At 38.8% G+C, this 25907-nt stretch overlaps 1 protein-coding gene across 1 annotated transcript in view; it reads right to left on the minus strand.

The window, feature by feature from the left end:
* NSMAF (neutral sphingomyelinase (N-SMase) activation associated factor) overlaps window positions 1-25907 on the minus strand; it is a 110277-nt gene that overhangs the window by 50374 nt on the left and 33996 nt on the right. The window contains exons 2-9 of the mRNA XM_006876960.1: window positions 23361-23450; window positions 18453-18531; window positions 18293-18360; window positions 18175-18211; window positions 14164-14214; window positions 11926-11997; window positions 11595-11642; window positions 11439-11491 (exon numbers count right to left, since the gene is read on the minus strand). Coding sequence (XP_006877022.1) covers window positions 11439-11491; window positions 11595-11642; window positions 11926-11997; window positions 14164-14214; window positions 18175-18211; window positions 18293-18360; window positions 18453-18531; window positions 23361-23450 — 498 coding nt within the window. The remainder of the gene's footprint in view (window positions 1-11438; window positions 11492-11594; window positions 11643-11925; window positions 11998-14163; window positions 14215-18174; window positions 18212-18292; window positions 18361-18452; window positions 18532-23360; window positions 23451-25907) is intronic.

Here is a 25907-nt window from a genome sequence, read left to right on the forward strand (position 1 = left end):
AAAGCCTCATCTTTCTCCCGCGGAGCGGCTGGTAGTTTCAAACCGCTGACCTTAAGGTTCGCAGCCCGATTCGTAACCACTACGCTACCAGAGCTCCTAGAACCATGAGTATATCCCATCTAATCTGTAAACCTTCACTCAATCCACAATAAAAAGTTAAAAAAAAAAAGACTGACACTTGCTACATTTAGCTTCTAAACATAGCGACGCTAAAGCATCCAGAAGAGATGTTGAAGTAAATGAGTTGAACAGAAAATTTCAAAGGGTAGCTCAAGAAGACAAAGCAAAGTATATTATAGTGAAATGAGCAAAAGACCTAAAGTTAGAAAACCAAAAAGCATTTCTCAAGCTGAAAATAACTGAAGAAGAAATTCAAGCATCAACTTGCAATATTAAAAGATTCTATAGGCAAATAAATAATGAATGATGCACGAAGCATCAAAAGAAGATGAAAAAAATAACACGGTCACTGTACCAAAAACAGTTGCTTGATGTTCAATGTTTCAACCATCAGTTCTTAATCATATGGTAATATATGATCATATGTTAACATATGATCAAGAACTGTTATTACTGAAGGAATTAGTCCAAGCTGCGCTGAAGGCACTGGCAAAAAACAAAGCTCTAGGAATTGATGGAATACAAACAGAAATGTTCAACAAATGCAACTCTGGAGGCCCTAGTTCATCTATGCCAAGGAATTTGAAGACAGTTACTTGGCCAACTGATTGGAGGGGTGTAGGGACTCAGAATTTGGCCACAAGCCAAAGCTGCCAGTGAAAGTTGACATGGCAGCCCCTCCGGCAAAAGTCAGATGGGTTCAACTGGCGTCAGTACTGGACACAGCACGTGCTGGAAACAGCAGACATGGCCTTGGTAGATTAGCAGCTTAGTCTTTCAGAAAGCATGAAAACAACCTCTTGTAAGGTCAGCATGCTTCTTATCCTCCACTTCCTACCAGAAAGAATTCTCTCCCACTTTCACATACTCTTGTTCATGTGCTTCATTAAATCCCTGTGTGAAACTTGGTCACGGTCACTGCCATGGCTCTCATGTAGAGGTGCTATTTGGCGGTGGCCTCCCCTCGGTGCACTGCATCTGGACTCCAAGCAGTTATTGTTCCCGTGAAAGGAGGAGTCCATATTTATGCACACTCCAAAGAAAGGTGACCCAACAGAATGTAGAAGTTATCAAACAATATCATTTAAAAATTAATCAGTATCAGTTAAACAATACCACATGCAAGAAAAATTTTGCTGAATAGAATTAAAAAGCAGTTGTAGAAGTACATTGCCAAGGAGCTATCAGAAATTCAAGCTGGATTCAGAAGAGGACATGAAAAGAGGGATGCCAGCAATGACCTTGGCTGAGAGCAGAGAAAACCAGAAAGATTCTTACTTGTGCTTTACTGACTATCCAAAGGCATTTGACTGTATGGAACATAACTAACTATGCATAACACTTTGAAGAATGGGAATTACAGAACATTTAATTTTGCTCATTAGGAACCTGTACACAGACCAAGAGGCTACTATTAAAAAATGGGACAATGGAATTTCTGAAAGGTTCAAAATCAGGAAAGGTGTGCATCAGGGCTATATGCTTTCACCATACTTATTCAGTCTGTATGCTGAACAAATCATTTGAGAAACTGAATTATATGAAGAAGAACATGGCATCAGAATTAGAGGAAGACTCATTATCAACCTGCAATAAACAGATGACACAACCCTGCTTACTGGAAGTGAAGAGGATTTGAAGTACTTAAATATGGATTATTAAGAAAACAAAAGTTCTCACAACTGGACCATCAAGTAACATCATAATAAACAAAGAAAAGATGGAAGTTGTCAAAGACTTCATATCTTACTTGGATCCTCAATCAATGCTCATGGAAGCAGTAGTCAAGAAATCAATGAATATATTCCAGTAGGTAAATCCACTGCATAAGACTTGTTTAAAGTGTTAAAGAGCAAAGATGACTCTCTTCTTTGATGACTAAGGTGTGCCTGATCCAAACTACAGTATGTTCAATCACTTTGTATGGATGTGAAAGTTGGACAATGAATAAGGAAAACTGCAGAAGAATTGATGCATTTGAATTATGGCATTGGAGAAGAGTATTTAAAATAGCATGGACTGCCAGAAGAAGAACAAATCTGTCTTGGAAAATGTATAGCTGGATTGTTCCTGGAAAGTGATGATGGTGAGAGACTGTCTTCTCATACTTTGGACATGTTGTCAGAAAGAAACAGTCTTTGGAGAAGAGCATCAAATTGGTAAAGTGGAGGGTCAATGAAAAAGAGGAAGAACCCCAATGAGATGGCTTGACACCTGACAGCAACAATGGGCTCGAACATAACAATTGTGAGGATGGTGCAGGACTGGGCAGTGTTTCATTTTTTGTATGTACAGTAGCGAGCTATGAATCAGAACTGACTTGATGGCACCTAACAGACAACAATATTGTAAGAAATACTGAGACTAAATAAGTCAAGAGACAAAAATTAGATTAGTGGTTACCAAGAACTGAAGAGTATCTGCAGACAGGCACAAATCAATGCATCAAGTTGCATATGGTAGGAAAACTGCTGCGTTCCCCAGCAAACCCTAACCCCATCCATCCTTCAGCCATACTGTGAACTAGTAAAGTGGCCCCAGAAAAAGAGTCTGCTTCCCTAACTACCACAGTGCCTGCCTGTGCAGAGACAGGACACCAAACTTCTGTTCTCAACTCAACAAGGTAAAATTTTTTCCAGGGGTCCATTTGTATTGAGCAAGCACCTCCTGCAGCTGGACATTGTTGGCTACAAGTCTACTGTGAACTGCTACAGCAGGTCTGTGAAGTGAAGTTGGCTCTCACAGCCAACACTCTGCCTCTCTGCACACTGAGACCAATAGGACAGATCTTTCTGGAGACAGCTCAGGCCAGTCTACTCCCTCTTCTGTTCGGTGCTGAGGACTATTGACTGAAGCTGCTGTGTGCTAGTGAGCAAGCATCTTCAATGGAAGCTACATCCACAGCCCACATGCAGAAGCAACATGGCATCCCTCCCCAGGGGTTCCTTTAGAGCCTGCCAAAACCTTTCCCACCAAGACACTGTCACCTGCAAGCCCACTGTGAACTGCTACCCAAAACCCTGAAGTAGAGTGTGCTCCCATAGTAAACACTCTATCTGCCTTCCTGCTAGCCCATAGCTTTAGTCTCAAAAAAAAAAACAAAAAAAAAACCCCACAATAAAACAAAAAACAGGACAATTCTCCCTGGGTACATGGGGATCAGGTTGGGTCTCTCTGCTCTCGCTTCTAGTCAGTGCTGAGAACTGCTATGTGCTAGGAATCAGGCATCTGGTGTCGGGGATACACCCATCTCCAACATACTATGAGACATCTCTGAAGTAACAAGGCAGACCTCCATAGGGTTCCATTCAGAGTGTGACTCCTCCTTCCTAACCAGAAGGTTCCCTACAGTGGAGTTAAGAGGTGGGCCACATGACTCCATGGAAGTGGCCATGGGAGCTCTGAACCCAACAAGACAGATCTCTTAGATCTAGAATGGAGAGAGTCTGCTTTTTCTGAATGTCAGCTCAGATATAAGTAGGCCCCACAGAGCATGGATGGAAGCTTCAGGCTAAACCAGAAGCCAACACCAACCTCCAAAGGGGATTCAGTGGGTGTGGATTTTCTGACTAAATATGTGGTTGAAAAACAGATAAGAGGAGTAATAACTGTGGTGGAAGCATCAGTACATGCCTGAGTGGCAGTGCCCTCTGGTAGACAGACTGATCACGTTGTGTTCTTTGGTGTGCTTTGTGTTAACTGCCATCAAGTCAGTTCTGACTCATATAGACCCTGCAGAGGGTTTCCAAGGAGTGGCTAGTGGGTTTGAACCACTGACCCTGGGTGTAACAGTCCAGTGCTTATCCTACAGTACCACACCAAAACTCGTGTTGTGCTTGGAAGAGAATGAAAGTTGAAAACCAAGATCTGGGCTTTTTTGAGAAAGGAGGAGAAGTAGTAAGCAAAGGCTAAAGAAGTAGTAAGCAAAGGCTAAAGGCTCTGCATGCCTAAGACTTTCTCATAGAAAAGTAGTACAGAGAAAAATATCAAAAGATGAGTAATTGAGAAAATTAACACCCTTGAAAATTCCAATGCCCCAACAACAACAACAAAAAAATCACAAGCAGACAACAGAACAGAAAACAATGGCTCATCCAAATGAACAAGGCAAAGGGATTGACCAAATAACAACAACAACAAAAAAAAAAGAATATAACACAATGTTACACATAATTTAACAACTTAGGAAAACATGAACAAAGAGCTAAACAAAATAAGAAAACAACGCTAAGAACAAAATGAGAATCTAAAACAAGAGATATAGCAACTGAAAGGGACATAAACTAAAATGAGAAACACAACAAAACTTACCAACAGATTTAATCAGAAAGAAGAATCATCTCAAATAGCATATTTTTAAAAACATGTTGGAGAAAAATGAGACTATGCATCATATGATATCAAAGAATCACTTGTAACAGGGTATGATAATAGTATTGAATACAGATTATCCTTTTAAGAAATGCCTACTAAAATATATAAGGGTGAAGTGTCATGATGACTTGCAATTTATTTTCAAATTAATCATCAAAAATTATATACAGGGGGGTTCTTCAAAAAGTTCACGGAAAATGAGTATTATGAAAAAATTATGCAAGGATCTCAAAAATTTTCCATTAAAATACAATCATACTAACTTGTTAACACATGTTTGAACAGGATCTAATTTGAGGAAATCAAAAGGACAACATCAGTTTGAAAAGAACCTGTAACAGAGCAACATAAATTGAACTAAAATTGATGTAAGAAAAAATGTCAAATTTATGGGGAAGCTTGAGTAGAAGAGTGATGAAATCATTGATACTTTACAAAAAGTTTATGGGACAATACCCCAAAGAAGAGACGATGTTGAAGATGACAGCTGCAGTAGCAAACCATCTGCATCAATCTGTGAGAAAAATATTAATTTTGTACATGCCTTAATTGAAGAGGACTGATAAATCAACAGCTAAAACAACAGCCAACACCACAGACATCTCAACTGGCTCAGCTTACACATTCTGACTGAAAAATTAAAGTCAAGCATGCCTGAACTATTGTGCCCTCAAAAACTGCAGACAAGAGCAGAGCTTTCAGTGGAAATTTAAAATACGCTGCTTGAAAGAACTGTAACAGAAGATGAAACACGGCTTAACCAGTATGATTCTGAAGATAAAGTACAACCAAAGCAATGGCTATCAAGAAACAGAAGTGGTCCAGTTAAAGCAAAGTGGACTAGTCAGGAGCAAAGATCATGGTAACATTTTGTGATACTCGAGGCATTTTGCTTGTTGACTTTCTGGAGACACAAAGAATGATAACACCTCTTTAAGAGTGTTCTGAGATAGACAGTGAGAGCTTTAGCAGAAAAGCACCCAAAAAAGCTTCCCCAGAGAGGCTTTCTATACCTTGACAAAGCGCCTTCTCATTCCTCTCATCAAGCAGGGACAATTCTGGAAGAGTTTTGATGGGAAATCATTAGACATCCACTTTATAGTGCTAATTTGGCTCCTGCTGACTTAATTTTGTTTCTTAATCTTAGAAAATCTAAAGAGTATTCATTTTTATTTAGTTGATGTAAAAGAGATTGTATTGACAAGGTTAAATTCCCAGAACCCTTGGCTCTTTAGTGATGAACTAGTGGTTGGTATTATCTCTTATAAAATATCTTGAACTTGATGAAGCTTATGTTGAGCAATAGTTTTTGTTTTTTTAATCCTTACTTCTATTTTCCCACCGACTTTTTAAGTCCCTTCCTACATACAAACACATGGAGAGAGAACCTGTGGGCAAGAACATGAATATGCAAGAATTAAATTAAGCTTTGAAAAATGTTAACAAATTAACACCTGATGATATTGTCTACTTTGTCCAAAGCATAAATGATCACAAATGTAAAAATCTGAGAAAAAAAATTCTAGTGAACAACAATGACAACTGCCTATCAATAAGATCATGTACATTATATAAAGAATGGATACATAAAGTAAATAGAATTGACCACAGAGTTTAGCAGGTTTATTGAAAATAGCATTAATACACAGAAAACTTAGCTCATGAGTGGCTGCCAAAGGTGCAGCTATTGGTCTCTCCATGTGCGGATGAAACAAGAATGATAAGAATTGAAGAGACTTGTAATCAATTAGTCCATTGGACTAAAGGAACATGTGAACATCAGTCTCCATAACTCTGGGACCAGAAAAACTGCAGTGTCTAGCTACTACTCACTATCAATCGTCAACAAATGATCCCAGATAAAGTATGAGAAAACATGGAACAAACTCAAAATCATTTAATTCTAAAAAACAAAAACAGGTTTACAAGTCAGAAAGAGACTAGAGGAACCTAAGGATATAGATTTCGACCACCCTTCAGGTCTGGAAAAGAACATACCCTTGGGGCCCAATTTTCAGCAAAGCAGTGGACAAGATATACTCACCATGAAGTGGTCAATCATTCAAAATGAAAATGGCAACATTTTCCTAAGGACAGGGTTGAGAAGGGTGGTGGAATGCAAACAGAAACCGCAGGGATGAAGCAGGATAACTGTTGTTCTGTATGTTGTTGTTAAGTGCCGTGGAGTCAGTTCTTACTCATAGTGACCCTGTAAAGGGTTTCTGAGGCTGTGACTCTTTACGGGAGCAGAGAACCTCATCTTTCTCACACAGAACAGCTGGTAGTTTAGAACTGCTGACCTTGTGGTTCACAGCCTGACTTAACCACTATGCTACCAGAGCTCCTTGTTGTTCTGTATAGAGGATTGTAAACATGGAGATGAAGCAGAGTGCATGATTTGTTGAATGCAAAGCTGATGATCTTGTCTGTAAACCTTTACTCAAGTCACAATAAAAAGTGACAAAAATTTTCATTTCAATATATCAGCAAATAAAAAATGAAATTTAAATAGGATACCATTTAAAATGTTATAAAAATATGATACTAGAATATACATAACACGCAAGGCATTTATAAAGAAAATCATAAGAAAACAAAGAAGAAAATAAAGACCTAAATAAATGGAGACTGTTGTTGTTGTTAGGTGCCATTGAGTCGGTACCGACTCAGAGTGAGCCTATGCAAAACAGAACAAAACACTGGCTGGTCCTGCGCCAACCTCACAATCACTGCTATGTTCAAGCCCACTGCTACTGCCACTGTGCCAATCCATCTCGCTGAGGTTTTCCTCTTTTTCTCTGACCCTCCCCTTTACAAATCAATCTGGTCCCTCCTAATAATAGTATGAAGTATGAGACATGTACTCTGGCCATGCTGGCTCCCAAGGAGCACTCTGGCTATACTTCTTCAATACAGATCTGTTTGTTCTTTTGGCAGCCCATGGCACTTTTAATATTTCCTCCAACATCCTAACTCAAATGCATCAATTCTTCTACGATCTTCCTTATTCACTGATCAATTTTCACATGTATGTGAGGTTACTGAAAATACCATGGCTTGGGTCAGATATACTTTGGTCCTCAAATTGACATCTTTGCTCTTCAACACTTTAAAAAGCTCTTGTGCAGCAGATATGCCTAATGCAATACACCGTTTGATTTCTTGACTGCTGCTTCCATGAGTGTTGACGGTTATCTGACTAAAATGAAGTCTTCGATTACATCAATCTTTTCTCTATTTATGTGGATGTTGTTTATTGATCCAGTGGTAAGGATTTATGTTTTCTTTACATTGAGGTGCAATCCATACTGAAGGTTGTGGTCTTTGACCTTCATCAATAAGTATTTTAAGTCCTCTTCACTTTCAGTGAGCAAGGTTGTATCATCTGCATATCCCAGGTTGTTAATGAGTTTTGTTCCAACCCTGATGCTTTGTTTTTCTTAATGTAATACAGCTTCTCAAATTATATGCTCAGAATACAGATTGAATATGTAGGGTAAAAGTAAACAAACCTGGTGCACACCTTTCCTAATTTTTAACCATTCAGTGTTCCCTTGTTCTGTTCAAACAATGGCCTCTTGGTCTTTGTATGGGCTCCTCATGAACACAATTAGTGTTTGGAATGTTCATTCTCCGCAATGTTGTCCATAGTTTGTCATGATCCATATTATCAAAAGCCTTTGTGTAGTCAATAAAGGACAAGTAAACGTCTTTCTGGTAGTAGATGCTTTCAGCCAAGATCTATCTGATGTCTGCAATGACAGTGTCGTTCCATGTCCTCTTTAGAATCTGGCTTGAACCTCTGGAAGTTCTTAATGTATGGTTGCAGTCATTTGTGTATTATCTCTAGTAAAATTTTACTTGCCTGAGACATTAATGATATTGCCTGATGACTTCTGCATTCTATTGGGTCACCTCTCTTTGAAATGGGCATAAATATGAATCTCTTCCAGTCAGCCAGAAAGTTGTCTTCCAAATTTCTTGGCATAGATGCGTGAGTGCTGCCAGTACTGCATTGGTTTGTTGAAATTTTTTCAATTTGTATTCCATCTATTCCCTGTGCTGCCTTCTTTGCCAAATGCCTTCCATACACCTTGGACTTCTTCCTTTAGAATCACGGACTCTTGATCACATACTACTTCTTGAAATGTTTGAACACCGACCATTTCTTTTTGGTATAGTGATTCTGTGTATTTCTTCCATCTTCATTAGATGTTTTCTGCATCATTCAATATTTTACACATAGAATCCTTCAATATTGCACGTGTTGAGCATGTTCTTCCCTTTTGGGTTTCTAACTCTGGGTCTTTGCACATTTCTTTATAATATTTGAGTTTGTCTTCTGAGCTGACTTTTTGAAAAATTTCTTTTTAGCTGTTTTACCTTCTCATTTTGTCTATTTGATTTAGCATCTCTACACTGGAAAGCAAGTTTCAGAGTTTTTTCTGATACCCATTTTGGTCTTTTCCTTCTTAATGACTTTTTGCTTTCTTCTTGTATGATGTTCTTGATGTCATCTCACAACTGTTGTTGTTGTGAGATGGAGATTAAGAGACCATATTATAATGATGTCAATTATCCCCAAATTGATTGACATCAGAACTTACCACAAAGCCACAGAAGCTAATATAGTAGAATTGGCAGAGATATACACAAATACCCAAAGGAGCAGAACAGAATGCTAACATGCTGACTTCACATATGTACATAGACATTTGATACAGCAGAGGAGTGAGGAAAAGGATGGTCTTTGATATAAATGGGAGAATTGGGGGGGGGGGCATGAAAACGGGCCACATTACCTCACAATATTTACAGAAATTAAATTCCACATAGGCCTAAATGTGAAAGGCTAAGCTATAAAGATTTTTAAAGCACATGGCTTTGAGTTATACATCTTCTAAACAAACACAAAAAGTACTCAGAATAAAAAGATTGGTAAGATAAACTGCATTAAAACTAAAGACATTTGTATTGTTTTTAGTGCCGATGAGTGTGATTCACAGCAACCCTGTGTATAACAAAGCAAAACGCTGCCCGGTCCTGCGCCATCCTCACAATCACTGCTGATATTTGATTTCATTGTTTCAGCAACTGTATCAATCCTTCTCATTGAGGATCTTCCCCTTTTTCACTAACCCTCTATTTTACCAAGCATGATGTACCTTTCCAGGAACTAGTCCCTCCTGATGTTGTTATTGTTGTTAAGTGCCATCAAGTCAGTTCCCACTCACAGATGTCCTGTATAGCGTTTTGAGGAGCAGCTGGTGCTCAAAACCACCAACCTTTCGGTTAGTAGTCTAGTACATATCCTACATAGCCATATCAGGACTTCTGTACCTCCTGATAGCATGTTCAAAATACATGAGACTACGTCTTGCCATCCTCACTTTGCTTCTGAGGGACATTCTGGCTGTACTTCTTCCATGGCAGATTTGTTTGTTCTTCTGGCAGTCCTTGTTACATTCAATATTCTTTGCTAACACCAAAGAAGTGATGCATTTAAATTTTGCTGATGTTAAAGAAAAAATACTATAAGAAGATGGAAAAAATAGCCCACTAAAGGAAAATTAGTCAGCAATTTGCTGACTAATGCCTAATATCTAGACTATATAATAAATAGCAGAATCAATAAGAAAAAGAAACTACCATAGAAAATGAAGCTAGAGTAACAGATCACATAAGAAGAAATATATAAAAGACCAAATGAACTATCAGGGAAATACAATATCAAATTTTAATTAGTATAACACCTACCAGATAGGCAAAATTTAAATTCTGATAATACTAAGTAGTGGGAATTCTCATATACTGCTTATGGAAGTCTAATGTGGTGCAAGCATGTGGGAAAAAGATATGACATTCTTTAATAACATTGAAGCTATATATATTTTACACTCTAAGAAATCTCTTCATAGGTATATGTTGTTGTTGTTGTTAAGTGCCGTTGAGTCAGTTTTGACCCATAGCGACCCTGTACAGGGTTTCCGAGGGTGTAAATCTTTACGGGAGTAGAAAGCCTCATCTTTCTCCCGCGGAGCGGCTGGTAGTTTCGAACCGCTGACCTTAAGGTTCACAGCCCGATTCGTAACCACTACGCTACCAGAGCTCCTTTCATAGGTATATAGCCTACATAAATTCTTAGACAAATGTACCTAGACACATGCCCAAAAATATTCACTAACAGTACCATTCAAAGCAGCAGAAAACTGGGAACAACTCAGATGTTCATAAACAAATGGTGATATATTTATATTGCTAAATGCTACTACACAGCAATAATGAATGACTTTTATAACAAAAATACAAAAAGAAAAAGAAAAAAAAATAGAGGTGTGGAAGGAATGACATTCAGCTCACAGAGCTTTCAGTCATTATGTTGAGGGGGAAAGCAAGTAACAAATACACAAGGGGGCTCCAGAAGGTTCATGGGAAAATTCCATTCTCTTTTTATTCCATTTTTACATTAACATTTTTGAAATCCCCTTACATGATTATATTCCAAAATTTAAAATGATCCAAAACTTAAAGACACACAGACTTTATACTTCATGTTAAAATAAAATTAGGAAACTGACGAGTTTTAAACTCAACTGATCTGACTGCATCTGTGTTTTAGAAAGATTGCATTGGATAGAAAGGGACTGGAGAGTCAGCAGGCTCAGTGGCCAGCATAGTGGTCTGGGTGAGGTGACAGTGAGTGAACAGATGAGAGAGATCCCCAGGAGCAGCACTAGCACGCCTCTCTGATAGAGGGATGTCAGCAGGGTGAGTTGAGGAAGCCTTATAGTTTCTACTAAACTGAGGTGTGCTGTGCCCTAAGGCAAACAGGGTTTGAGTACAGTGGATGGTGATGACATCAGTTTTGGACACAACTGAATGAAGCATACAAACTTCCATCAATGCTTTTATAATCAGCAAAAAGTTTACTGAAATAAATTTACCTGTTTTTGTCAAATGATGTCCTAGCCAAACGTGACTGTAGAATAGCAGTTATCTATTAAAACAGAACCATTTAAAAACCATGAATGTAAGTATTTGTAAATAAAATAGTGATATAAATTAATTTACAGACAAAGACACAGATCTTAGACTCTTACCATGGCCGTTTGATCCCCCAATTTGTCAAGGTAGGATGCTCTGTGGAGCTAAAATATTATAAATACACATTTATTTATCTTTTCTCTCAGAAGATATGAAGATAGTTCTTAAGCAATCAACAGCAGCAATCCTTTTACTTAGTAGATGATACAGCTTCTAATACAGCTATGTCTTCTTCTCAACATAGTTTCTATTCTAACCAATTCAAGTAAAATCTGCTTCATATTTATGAGAGATTATGTTATGGGTAGGACAAATAATTAGGAAATGTAAAAGAATGTTTGCTTTGACTAACTGACACAGCGAATGCCAGAATAAACCCTGGCTTACCTGAAGCAAGGTCTCCACAACATCTTCCACTTTCCCTGAAACATCCAATTCAAAGACATATTCCATTTTTCCCTGACAAACATGAAAAAGTATCAAAACGAAGAAAGAGAAAAAACATGCCAAACCATTTCATTGTAAGAATATTTGTACACCACTGGATGAGTTCAAACATGTCTGCCAAGTCTGTCCTCCTGTGAGGAAGAACAAGATAAATATCCACTGAAGTAATGGAAAAAGGCATAAAGAGGATTGTTGTCAAACTGCAACAGTGTCTCATTGTGAAAAAGTAGAATTTGAAAGAATTTTGCTCTTGTTTTATATTCAATTCACATACATATAGAGTGACAAAGTCTACAAATCAGAAAGCAATATTTTCTTCCTATGTGGAATCAGGAGTCATCTAAATTAATTAACAGTAATTGATACTAAAAGAGTCCCTCTATATAATATTTTCAAGAAGCTCTGGTGGCACAGATGGTTAAGCACTAGCATGCTAATTGAAAGGCTAATACTTCAAACCCACTCAGTGGCTCTTTGGGAGAAAGACTTGGCAACATGCTCCTGTAAACATCACAGACAAGAAAACCCTACGGGCAGCTCTACTGCATCCCAGGAGTTCATTGTGAGTCAGAACTGACAGGATGGCACGCAACAATAACATCACCACTACAATGTAATACTTCCGGGTAAGAGATTTTTCCTTCCCTGGGAAAATGCGGTTATTTCTACCATGTTAGTCATATAATAGGAGTCCTGGTGTGGCGTTGCAGGATAAAGCACTGGACCACAAGATCAGTATGAATTGCAAGGTTGGCAACTCTAATTCACCAGCTGCTCCTTGGGAATCCTATACAGAGTTGCTCTGAGTTGGAACTGAACCATTATCCTGTGACAACAGCACAAAACCTATTATAGTTAAAGTGCTGTTTCTTTCTTTGACTGCAAAACTTTCAAATCTTTATTAGAAACTGCAATTTCTTTTTCACACTTATTAAAATTTTTAATCTGAGAATCCTGAATCTTTAATTAACATCGGAATGAAAGAGCTTTAAATTCCTCAGGCAACCTTACCCTTAATTCCTTTTACATAATTTTCATCAACCCATCTGTAGCTCTGCACTTCACAGGAAGGTCTAATGAGAGTCTCAATGGGGGAGTATTCTGGACAGTGGCTCTGCGCTTGGAGAAGAGTCGAAATTTTCCAGTCAATGTGTGGAGGTGCCTTAACAACAGGGGAGCAGGGGACTACAGGCATTTAGTGGGTGGAAAGAGGCCGTAATGTAAGGGGCAGTTCCACATTAATGAAGGGTCCTGCCTCCAAACACCAAGAGCACCAACTGGTGGTAACTAAATCTCAGTATTTATGATTTTTTACTAAACAGCACATGCAAGTATTTTTTATATATACAACCCAGAGGCCAGTGCATATACAAGTTGTATGTTCCACCTGCTGTCTGGGAAACTGAGGCTGGGCTGCACTTGGGACTGAGACACACAGCCTGTTCTACTGTTTCCCAAAACTTAGAGGTGTCACTTTAAGGAGCACTGATCGGAGTCTCCTTCTGATCGGAGTTATCCTTCTACAACACATTAAGCTGAAGCACAAAGAATTAAACACAGCATACCACAGATATATGGAATGTCTCCACACCCTGAACCAGCCCTGCATTCATGTCTACTTATGACTTCTACCCAACTCAGAGAATTTAGAAATTATCACTGAATTCTCAAATAATGGCATTTTATAACCTATAAATATTTCTTGACTATTTTAAAACAGATATTTTCAGAAACGTGATAGCAAATAAATTTTCAATAATATCCATTGCATAATCTTACAAATGATGCATATTCCAATTTCAATGTAATAATTGAATCACTTAAACTTTTCTATTTTTCTATTGTTGTTGAGTGTCGTCGGAGTGGTTCCAACCTATAGTGACCTTGTATAGGGTTTCCAAGGCGTGGTTAGTGGGTTTGTAGCTCAAACTGACCTTCTGGTCCAGTACAGTATCCTGTAACGCCACACCAGGACTCCAGTTTCTAATAGGTCCACTTTTTTTTTTTTTTTAATAGCCAAACAGTTTATTGAATTATTTTGGACTATAGTCTGTGGCTAACAAGCTTTTATGTACTCCTAATTATTATGTTTGATTAAAGATGTACAGAGAGTCACAAAATCTTTTTGCTCCAAATCACTCTATAAATTGTTGGGAGTAAACAAAAAGTTTTACTTACCCTTTCAATTCTATATGGTGCAACAATGTTATGTTCGTTAATGAAATATACCTGAGAAAGACAAATCAATACTTATAAAATTATAAAAGAAGTTCTTCACTGTAAAAAATAACTCTTAATTAGGATATAAAGAATTTACAAAGTCACTGTTGTTGTTGTTGTTATGTGCTATGGAGTCAGTTCTTACGTGGTATCTATTTCCAAAGATATTTGAATGAATGTCATTCTTGTGCACCATCAAGTCAGCAGAGATTCATAGCAGTCCTATAGAGGACAGCACAGCCACCATAGGGTTTCCGAGGCTGTAATCTTTATAGGAGAGGACTTCTAGCTCTTCTCCTGTGGAGGAGCTGAGGAGTTCAAATCACCAACCATTTCCAGTGAGCAGACATGTTGCTACCAACATCTGATATACATCCAAATAACAAATATTAAATTAAGAAGAGAATCATCAAGGCTCTATCCAGTGTGTCAACTCTCTGCTAAGAATCTGCATTTCCACACCAGATACACTATATCAGTATCTGATTTTAACAAGATCCATAGTGATTCTGAGCTGGATATGCAAATTCTCAGCAGCAGTTCAAATGGAAAGAATTGGTTCAAACTCTTGAAGGCAACAGCTGAATCAAATATCTAAGGTATGTTTTCAGCGTCATCACCTGTGCCAAGTAAATGAGTAGCTAGGTGAGGGAAGGTAATCTGAGTTCTGGTTTTTTGAGACAAGGTGGTCTGGAATACGATAATACACTGACACTTCTCATTCACGCACACAGTGCTTTTCCTGGATACCATGCCACCAGCCCTTACACTGTATTGTACACGGACTAATTTGGTCCATCAGGTGACAGCAGACATCAGTCCCACTAGCCTTCTCAAACTGGACCCACAAATCTGTTAAGCTGAGGGTCTGTGTGTGCACAGTCTATACTCTACACAGGCACAGACTATAACCCCAAACCCATTATCCACGGAATTATGTAGCTCTTTGACTACAATGTGTCCCTTCCTATTTTAAACAAACCACAGAGAAGAATCCTCTCTTGGTTTCACATCCTCCCTTGGCCATTTCTCTGTTCTATTTTGTGGAAAAACTCTTTGCAAGAAGTCTGTACTTTTTCTCCAGCACACTGAGGTTTTCACCATGCCAAGTACTGAAGCCACACCTATGAAAGTAACAAAAGACACACACAATCTCTGTCACCAAGCCCAGAGTCTGGTGTCAGGAGTTGCCAACTGCTGGACACCTCTCTCTTCCCAAACTCTCCTGTTATAGAGCCTTGGTTCCTTGATTCTCAGATGGCTCTGTGCACCTCCATCCCTAGCAAGTCTCACCTGCCCCAGGGCTTACAACTGTACCTACAAACTGCTGGCTCTCCAGTTTACTTTCTAGCACCCCCCGCCTCTCCTCTATCACATGATGCAAAGGGCACAACCCGCCCAGTAGGAGTCACCCTTGACTGTGTATGTCCCTCCTAACTCTGGAGCGATTCACTCCACACAAGCTCTCCTGTCTCTGTTCAGAATCTATCCAAACACCAACCACCTCTCTCCCCTCCACAGCTCTCCTCGCAGTCTACCCATCTCTGTTCTTGCTTGGCTATATATTCTTGACTCAGCACCTGCAGGGATTTTAAAATGCATATAGTCCACAACTTGTGAAGGAGTTCCGTTCGGACCCATCATATGTTGGTTCTAATTTAAATCATATATCTTATTTTGGTTTTCATTATTATTCATTTCACGATCGGTATTTTTATAAATCCAATCTTTAAACATCTGTATATGAATATGAGAATAATATCAGCAAATTACCTACAACATTGTATGTAGTATAAATTATTAAAGATATAAAAAATAAAAGTTAAAAAACAAAAAACAAATGGTGGTAAGTGCAGTTGGTCTACCTCAAAAGCAACTTAAGTTAGAAACTATCTGTATGTAACAAACCAGAGCCTGTTCCTTCTTGGCTTCCGGTTTCCCATCAGTTCCTCTCTTTTATACTTCATTCTTCCTTTTATGAAAGTAGCACATGCATTCCTTACCACTTCTATCCTTGGTCTGATTTTAGCATTCTTCCATACCCCTCACCACCACCTGACAGGATACCCAAACCCAAACCCACTGCCATTGGGTTGATTCCCACTCAGACCGACTCTACGTAGGGTTTACAAGATGATACAGCTTTACGAGAGCAGACACCCTCACCTTACTCCCACAGAGTGGTTGGTGCGTTTCAACGGCCAACCTTGCAGTTAGCAGTACAGTGCTTACCCTACAGCACCAGTAGGAGAGATTTATCTCCCTTACTGAAAGGCAAAGTCCCTGGGGAGAAGGACTTTGGATATTGTGTTCTCCTTTGTATTTCCAGATCCTGTGAAACACACACACACACACACACACACACACATCTCACCCCCACTCCCTTCCTTCTAGCAGCAACAGAAAAATTGGAATCAAAGCTCTACAAAACTTCCTGCATTGTATTTCTGAGACTTTCTGACCTAATCAGCAATTTGAAAAACCCCACAAAGGTTGCATGATTGTGTGCTAGATAAGGTTAAAATAACCCCTGAAAGAGCAATATGGGTTTAGGCTTCACTGATACGAAGTGGACTGAGTCAGCTCTTCTACAAACTATTACAATAACGTGGTTTTTAAAAAGTTCTTTATTTCTAAGATTACAGTTAATTAAGAGTCCTGGTGTGGCACTGTGGGTTAATGTGCTGAACTACAAAGAAGGTTTGAACAACAAGGTTTGTGGTTCAAACTCACCAGTTGCTCCTTGGAAACCCTGTACAGGGTGCTCTGGATTGGCACTTAACAACAAAGTTAATTAACATTTTAAAAGTATATAAAATGAACAGTTTTATTCTAGAAGTCCTATGTCTTATGGAAAAAATTCCTCTTCCTTTCAAGTATGGCCTTTCTAGAATAAGGCCGCCATAAAGAAAATAACAGAGAAGTAATGACAACCCAAGAGTGGACCAAAGTAACGATGCTATTTCTTCTCCAAAGTAATAAATGTCTGTAACTGCTTTCATATATTCCGGTAAAATAAGGCCAAAAGGAACTTGTGAAATGTTTTCTTCCTTAAAATTAGTAGAATCAGAGACAGTAGACAGACACCTAATCTGAGATCTTCCAGCTCTCATGAAGTAATTTTTATTACACATTAATAAGTGCTTCAGGAACAGAAGGTTCATTAGCAAAAAAAAAAGTGCCAGGAATACTATCTGCTACTACTGACTGTTTGTCCCCCTTCTGGAGAATGAATGCATGTTAGGTACAGTAAAGGCTTTGAGTCAGCCCTGCAGTAAAGAAATGTGATTAAGTTTGTTTCTCACTGCTTCTCCTAAACTTGATAACAGAACAACTTTTCTCGGACACCTCGGTACCACCGTACCTCTGCAGGTAACTGAGGCAACACTGAGCTCTTCCCACGTTCATTTTGAAGAAGGGTATGCAATCCAGAGCTAGATGGCAATAGTGGTGACCATCTCTACAACAAAACTCTATAGAACAGGAAACCAGGCTTTCACTGGTCTCCCTCTCACCAGTACGGAGCACAACACTGGGCACATGAGGTAAAAAAGGAATAAAGTTGAGATAGGTGGACACCTGTAAGGTCATCATCACTCAAGCCCATACATCCTGCATTGCTGCCCTGGTTAGCTAGCGAGGAAAGCTGAGGTCACTTTGGGTGGTGTGCCACTGATCTCCTGTCTTCTTAATGGTCCTGAATCATAGGAAGAAACGGGCTGCCCTGTCTGGGAGAGGTGGCTTCAACACGTTTCAGAGAACCTTTGGGGCACAACTGACAGCCTATGTGTGTCACAGACTTAGTAGACAGTCAACCTGTCCATTATGGATCATATCTTTTAACAACCAAATTTTAAAAGCTTTAAAAAAATCTATCCCAAACAATCTTTACTTGAGATTTCCACAAATAACTTCACCATACAAATTTATTGACATTCAGGAAAAAAATATTTACATAGTGCTTCTTACCTGACTGAAAATGAGTGAAATTCCCCCAGACTTTGCCCTAAAATGCAGAACAAAGTCATTAAATATATAATTTTTTTTGGATGAAGTAGAATTAAGCACTTTAGTGATAATGACATACTTTGCAAAATGTCTACTGGCTCCATTTTCTCCATATTTTCCTATCTTTATACAATCTCTCAAAGGAATCTGGATAAAATTAAAAGAAATGTAAAAATCAGCAAAGGTAAAATAAATACAGAAAATCTGGATGTTCTTGATAATATTTAAAGTGTTCTTACCTTAATAATGGGTTGGGATACTGCATCTGGTTCAAAAATCACTGATTTGGAGCATATTTTCAAAGAGCCTCTGATTTTCCTAGGAATCAAAATATAAAAGATTATTTAATGAACCTAGAGAAAATCATAAAAGAATCATCACACATTTTAACTAGAAAGTAGGCCACTAATGTGTCAACTAATAAAATAGTAACAATGTAATTAAAAAGAAGAAAAGGCATGAAGAAAACAAAGCAAAAAATGTTTGCCTTCCTTCCACCTCCCTAGAGAAAGGAGCCCTGGTACAGTAGTGGGTTATGGGTTGAGTTGGTAATTGTTAGGTCAGCAGTTTGAATCCACCAGCCTTTCCATGGGAGAAAGATGAGGCTTTCTGCTCCTGCAAAGGTTTAGAGCATCGGAAAACCTAAACAGAGTCGTTAGTCAGAACCAACTCGAGGGCACACCACCTCCAAACCCTACACAGGGTTGCTGTGAGTCGGAACCAACTTGACGGCATGCAGCAACAACAGCAGAGATTAGAGAAATCTGCACATATGAGAGGGTTTCAAAAAGTTCATGGAAAAATTAAATAAAAGGATCATGGAATTTTTCCACCAAATTTCTGAAACCCATTCGTCCTTTAATTATAGTTTAGCACTGTGCCAATTTAACTACTACCAAATCTGACTCTGACTTTATACCTCCAGTACACAGATTCAATACTGTTGTTGTCACTGATGCCACACGAGTTAGCCTCCAACTCATGGCAGCCCTATGCACAAAATCCAGGACTTTATTTAAGTCTTTCCATTTCAATTGTAAGATTACAAGGCTTTTACTTAAACTCTAGCATTGGATCTCTTTTATACTGAAAATTTTGTTCTTGTTAATGTTCATTAACATTATTATTTCTTTGCTTTACCCAACTACATAAATGATCTGTAAGTGCATAAAATAATTTCAAAAGAATAATAAAAATTGTCAATGAAAACAGTTAATGCTTTCTTTGCCAATTTTTTCAACTTAGGATATATCCCAAAAAACATATGAGGTGGTTACAAAAAGTCTGTGTAAAAACGGAATTAGAAGATAATGAAAATTTCTACTAAACTTTGCGATGCCCCTGGCATAATATAATTACTGTATTTTGAAGTCAATTAAAATAATTCTCTGTGGTTAAAACACTGACTTTACATATGTTGCTATTATTAAGTGCTATTGACAATTATAGGGTTTCCAGAAAGATGAGGCATTCTGCTCCCGTAAAGATTTACAGCGTAGGACATCCTGTGCGGGGTCATTATGAGTCAGAACCAACTCCACGGTACTTACCAACAACAATTTGATCCGACAGCCTTGTGATTAGCAATCTACAGTCCAGTGCTTATCCTATAGTATCACATCAAGACTTTACATACTGTTAAGTTCATTTGTTTCATTTTCTTTTTCATTCTTAAGAGTAGCTGTTTCTATCATAAATTTGATCCTATACTAATTCTACAAATTATTTACTCCATTAGGTGAATATTTAATGCTTTATTTAATCAGTCCCTATTAGATTGTTAACCTTTTACTATTGAAAACAATGTTACAATGAATAACCCTATACATGTCATTTTTTCATATTTAGCCAGCATCCTAAAAGTGGAACTTCCCTATTAATAGGTTAATGTACCTACAATCTGACTTGTTGTTGTTATTATTAATTTCCTTCGAGTCAGTTCTGACCCTATACAGAGTTTCCGAGGAACAGCTGGTGAATTTGAACCACCAACCTTGCAGTCCAGGGCACTAACTCACAGTGCCACACGAGGACTCCACAATTTGACTAGATATTACCAAATTCACTTCCAAGGGGTTGTACTATTTTGCCCTAATAATAACTTCAAAACTATAGTTTTCAGGTTGCTAGCCTTTATTTGTATTTTAATAATAAACAAGTGCATTTAATTTTAAGCAATGCATTATGGCTCAGACAGTGGAGTATTGGAAGGAAGAATAAGAAGCGAACAGGGAAAAGACTATGAGTAAAACTGCAGAGGTAAGAGCACACGGTGCAATGGTCAGAAAAGAGGTGGTTGCTGTCAAGTCAATCCTGACTCATGGCAACCCATGTGTTGCAGAGTCAAACTGTGCTCAATATGGTTTTCAAGGCTGTGGTACTGCCACAAGAAGTAGATTGCTAGGCCTTTCTTGCCCCTGGGTAAATTAAAATCTTGAATTTTTATGTTAATAGCCAAGTACTTTTAACAGAGATAGCAGAAACTTTGAAAACTACTCCTAACCCACTCATGGCGCTCTGGTAGCATAGTGGATTACGTAAGGGGTAACTTCAAGGTCAGGAGTTTGAATTTAAAAGTAGCTCAAAGAGAGAAAGATGAGGCTTTCTGGCCCCTTAAAGATTTATAGCCTCAGAAACCCTATACAGGGTCACAATGGCACACAACCACCAACAACAACCACTAACCCACCCAGCAGTACCAAGGAAGAAAAAGTCTAGCTATCTGCTTCCATTAAGATTGGTGGTGGTACTTTGCAGTCCACAAGCGGAGGGCCCTGGGACCATCAAGGGAAAAGAGCAGAGTGCGGGACCCTACCCAGAGAGAGTGACACCAGAGATGGAGGCAGAGACGATGACATGGAGAGATGGAGTGGCTGGGGACTCTAGACCCAGAGACGGAGAGGAGCTGTGTGCTGACGACCGGGAGGCAAACTTGCGGGGTGTACCATTTGGTTGGTTGATGATGCATATAGGGGATTGTAACCATGGCGATGTAATGATATACGATATAATGAATGTAAAGCTTATGTTCTCCCATGTAAACTATCACATAATTCACAATAAAACAATAATAATTTTTAAAAAAGATTGGTGGTAGTGGTGGTGGTGGTGTACCATGGAGTTGGCTCCGACCCATAGTGACCCTATATAGGGTTTCCAAGGCTGCAAAGCCTCATCTTTCTCCCATGGAACCACTGGTAGTTTCAAACTGCTGACCTTGAGGTTAGTAGCCTGACTCGTAACCACTACGCTACCAGAGCTCCTTTCCATTAAGATTACAGCCAAGAAAACTCTATGGAGTAGTTCGACTCTACAACACACTGGGTCATCATGAGTTAGAATCGACTTGAGGGCTATTACAACCAACAGTCAGGGAATAGTAATTGTCTAAAATACTGAATGCTGAGGAAACAGGTAGGAGTCCTGGTGTGGTGCTGTGGGCATCAGGCTATAAAGTTGTTTGAACTGCAAGGCCGGTGGTTCACTCACCAGCTGCTCCCTGGAAACCCTACACAGGGTCACTATGGGTTGGAATCAACTCGATGGCACTTTACAATAACAACATGGAAACTGGTATGCCCTAAGCTACCAAAAAGCCAAGTGATTTTTACTTTGGCTTGCACTTAAATACCACATGCTTTTCTATACTTTTCAGATAATATCTGAAAAAAACTAAAAATGTATGAGTCTATCTAATGTCAAAGTTCTTCTAAGTGGTGACCTATATAGTTAGGTAATTTCCCCAAAAAAATCATTAGTGCATAGATTTCTGTTGGAACAACTTTTATCTGAGTTAATAGCAACTTCACATTTTAAACTAACAAAAAAAACTTCATTCTATATTTTGTACATAGCTTTCTAAATAGATCAAAGAGACAATCTCTTTTTATGGTAGTTGTTGTTGTTGTTGTTGTCAGGTGCCATCGAGTCAGAACCGACTCATAGCGACCCCATGCACAGCAGAACGAAACAATGTCTGATCCTGGGCCAACTTCAATACCGTTGCCCCACTTGAGTCCATCAATGCTGCCACCTGGCCAATCCATCTCGTTGGGGGTCTTCCTCTTTTTCTCTGACCCTCCATCTTATTAAGCATGATATCCTTCTCCAACAACTGTTCCCTCCTGACAAAATGTCCAAAGTATGAGAGATGAAGTTTAGCCATCTTGGCCTCTAAGGAGCACTCTGGCTGAACTTTTTCCAAAACAGCTCTATTGGTTCTTTTGGCAGCCCATGGCACCTTCAATACTCTCCTCCAACACCACAATTCAAAGGCATCAATTCTTCTATGATCTTCTTTATTCACTGACCAGCTTCTGAATCCATATGAGGTTAGTGAAACCATTATTAAGGAACTGATTTTGCTTCTGGTTCAAATCACATTATTCGTTTTGAAACTGCTGATTTTTATACCACTTTCCTGCTTAATCAGATCCCTGATGGCACTGCAGGATAAGCAATGGATTGCTAACTGCAGAGTCAGCAGTTCAAATCCACCAGTCACTCCATTAGAGAAAGATGAGGCTTTCAGTTCCCAGGAAGATTTACAGTCTTAGAAACCCTATAGAGGGTCACTATGAGTCAGATGATTCGGTATCAGTGAGTTTGGTTACTGCTTCATGTAAAGCATTACTTTTACAACACCAAAAACAAGTAAGTGAGGGCAGAGTATGTGATACAAGAGAGATGCAAGAAAAAAGTGAGAAATGGCTATCTTCCTAGCCAGCTGATTGCATGTACCCACAACCATATAGGATAATGCCATACTTTTGAGCTTTGAAAATGATGTGAAGTTATGGCTGTTGTTGTCTTTAAGTGCTATGGAGTCAGTTCTAACTCATAACAACCCTCTACAGAGTTTCTGAGGAGTGGCCAGTGAGCTTGAACTGCCAACCTTATAGTTCAAACCAACCTTGCAGTCCAGTGCATTAACCCACAGCCCACACCAGCACTCCAGTGAAAACACAGAAAAATTTAAATCGCACAATTAACAAGTTTGACATAATAAAAAGATTTATCATCTGACACTCAACAAGCAGGAAATTATATTTTGTTTTCCCTGTAAGAAACAGGAAGGAAAAAGAATGATCTTGCATTTAATTTCAACATTATGAGGCATCTGAAAGAAATGAAAAAATCTTCCTCACCTTTCATTTGGAGTGCCTTGATGCTGAATATGGTTAGCTGTGTGCTGTTCAAAGTAGTACTCCTCCAAATTAAGCAGCAGCAAGGAAAATCTAAATTTGAAGGGAAAAGAATCAAACTTTATTTTATGTTTATTTTTTTTAGGAAAGAAACATCTGACCTTTCATTAAAGCGCTCCGTTCAATAGTTCAGCACATACTTATTAAACATCTATTATATATCCAGCATCTTTGGGTGGTGCCATGTCAAGCACTCTAGTACTAACTGAAAAGTAGGTGCTTCAACCCACCCAAAGATGCCCTGGTAGAAAAGCCTGGTGATCTACTTCCAAAAAGTTACAGCCTTGAAAACCCAATGAAGCACAGTTCTACTCTGTAACACATGGGGCCTCTATGAGTCAGAATTGACTTGATGGTAACTGGTTTAGTTTTGTTGTGCCACAGAAAAGCACTACAGCAGACTCACTTTGTGTGTCTAACAACTGCCACACCAAATGGTAAAATCATTCATAAGGCTGGCTTATTATTACTATTCCTTTATAGACACTGCAAATTTCATTAAAATTAAAATTGTATTCCTACTAGAACAAATCTTGAGCTCTCCCACCTATAGAGCTTTCATTGTCTGCTTTCCCTATGGAAACACAGAGTTCCCCACTCTCCACCCTCCCCTTAATTCAGGTCTCATGGTGATTTGTGCTCATCTTGTTCTGCCACAAGACCATATACTTCTTGAGTGCTGATCTCTACAGACACCCTGCAGTAACCAGACTTTGTACAAAATGGGTGTTTAAAAGTAAGTGAGCTGTTTTAAATAGCATTTTAAGTATTTTAGACTATTAAAAGCAAGAAATGGTAATAACAAAAAGTATTAATTTAGGCTAAAAACAGCGAAGCAACATTTACAAAAGGAGGTGTGGAGTAATTCTACACGTTTTTTTTTTTTTCCCTCCTCTTCCCTATCGTGCCTTCTTTGCCCAGCCCGGACGCCTGCAGGCGGGTGGATGCGCACCCCCCAAAGTCCAGCATTGAGACCACAGCTCTTCCATGGCATAGAGAGAAAAAGCCCTTTGGTCCAAGGGCAAATCCTTTGGCTGCTGCTTTTTGACTTCTGCCTGTGGGTCCCAGCCCTAAAGTTAACTTGTGTGGAACAATTAAACCCTGCACACCCAGAAAAAAAAAAAAAAGGTAGGTTTGGCATGACAGACAAACCATATAAACAATCTGTAAAACCCCAACATAAAAAGATGCAATTATTTCAAGAATTACATTGTGGACACACAGATACTTAACTGACCTTCAGAGGCAAAAATAGTAAACAATCTTTCTCCCACTAACTTCTCAATATCTATCTGTACACCTCCACAACGGTGACTAGGGGAGGGGCCTGAGTGAGTGCATACCCCAACCCACTGCTGGAGGCTTCTATGCTGCACACACACGATTTTATTTTTGTTTCAAAGTGGAGGTACTTGTCTTTGCTTTTATACTGCTTCTACTTTTGGGCCTTTTGATCACACATTCTTCCGGGAGGTGGGAGCTTTTTCTCCTTACGTTACCCAAGAAGAGACAGCAATTGTGGCTAAATAGCCATGCTACAAGCATACCCCATAAACTTTCACCATTGAGAAAAGAGCCAATAACAGCTACTAAACATTACATGTGAAAAGGGACGCTTATCTCCTGATCATATCCACCAGGAGACACCAAGTCAGCTTAATAACACAACAATAAACCTCCATTTAGGCATTAAAAAGCCCACATAACTATAAGAAATGACAAACAAAAGATCTCAAACACAACAAACGATCTCAAAACATGTCCAAAAACAGGAAAGAGTAACTGAGACAAATGTGCTGGAGATAGACAAAGGCTCCCCAGAAGAGGAAGAGCAGGTTTTGGATTTGCCTGAGAAAGAATTCAAAAGAATGCTATAGAAACAAATTCAAATGCTCCAAAAAGGGGTGGAGGAAAACAAGGAAGAGGTCAGGAAAGTACTATAAGAGCAATCAAACAAGATTATACAGCAATGGGAAACAATTCAAAACCTGCAATAAGAGGTCCAGACAATTAATAATAAAACATCAGAAATGGACAATACACTGAAAGGGGAAAGGAGCATAATAGAAGAGATGGAAGCCAGAACTAGCAAGCTGGATGACAAACCTCTCAATACTGCTAAGACAGAAGAACAAGCAGAAAAAAGGATTAAAAAAAAATCTGAAGAGAATCTAAGATTCATGCTGGATAACACAAAATGAAACAATTTAAGAATTATTGGCATTCTAGAACAGGAAGAATCAGAAAAGTCCACAGAGGAGATAGTTGAAGAGTTTCTGGAAGAAAATTTCCCTAAATATTGAAAGACAAGAAGATAAACATTCAAGAAGCCGAACATACCCCAGGAAGGATAGACCCCCCAAAAGAAAGACACCAAGACATGTAATAATCAAGCTCTCCAAATCAAAGACAAGGAGCAAATACTAAAAGTGTCCAGGGAGAAGAGAAGTGTCACTTATGAAGGCAAGCAAATCAGATTAAGCTCTGACT

The sequence above is a fragment of the Chrysochloris asiatica genome, unplaced genomic scaffold (assembly GCF_000296735.1).
Source record: "Chrysochloris asiatica unplaced genomic scaffold, ChrAsi1.0 scaffold00437, whole genome shotgun sequence".
Lineage (NCBI taxonomy): Eukaryota > Metazoa > Chordata > Mammalia > Afrosoricida > Chrysochloridae > Chrysochloris > Chrysochloris asiatica.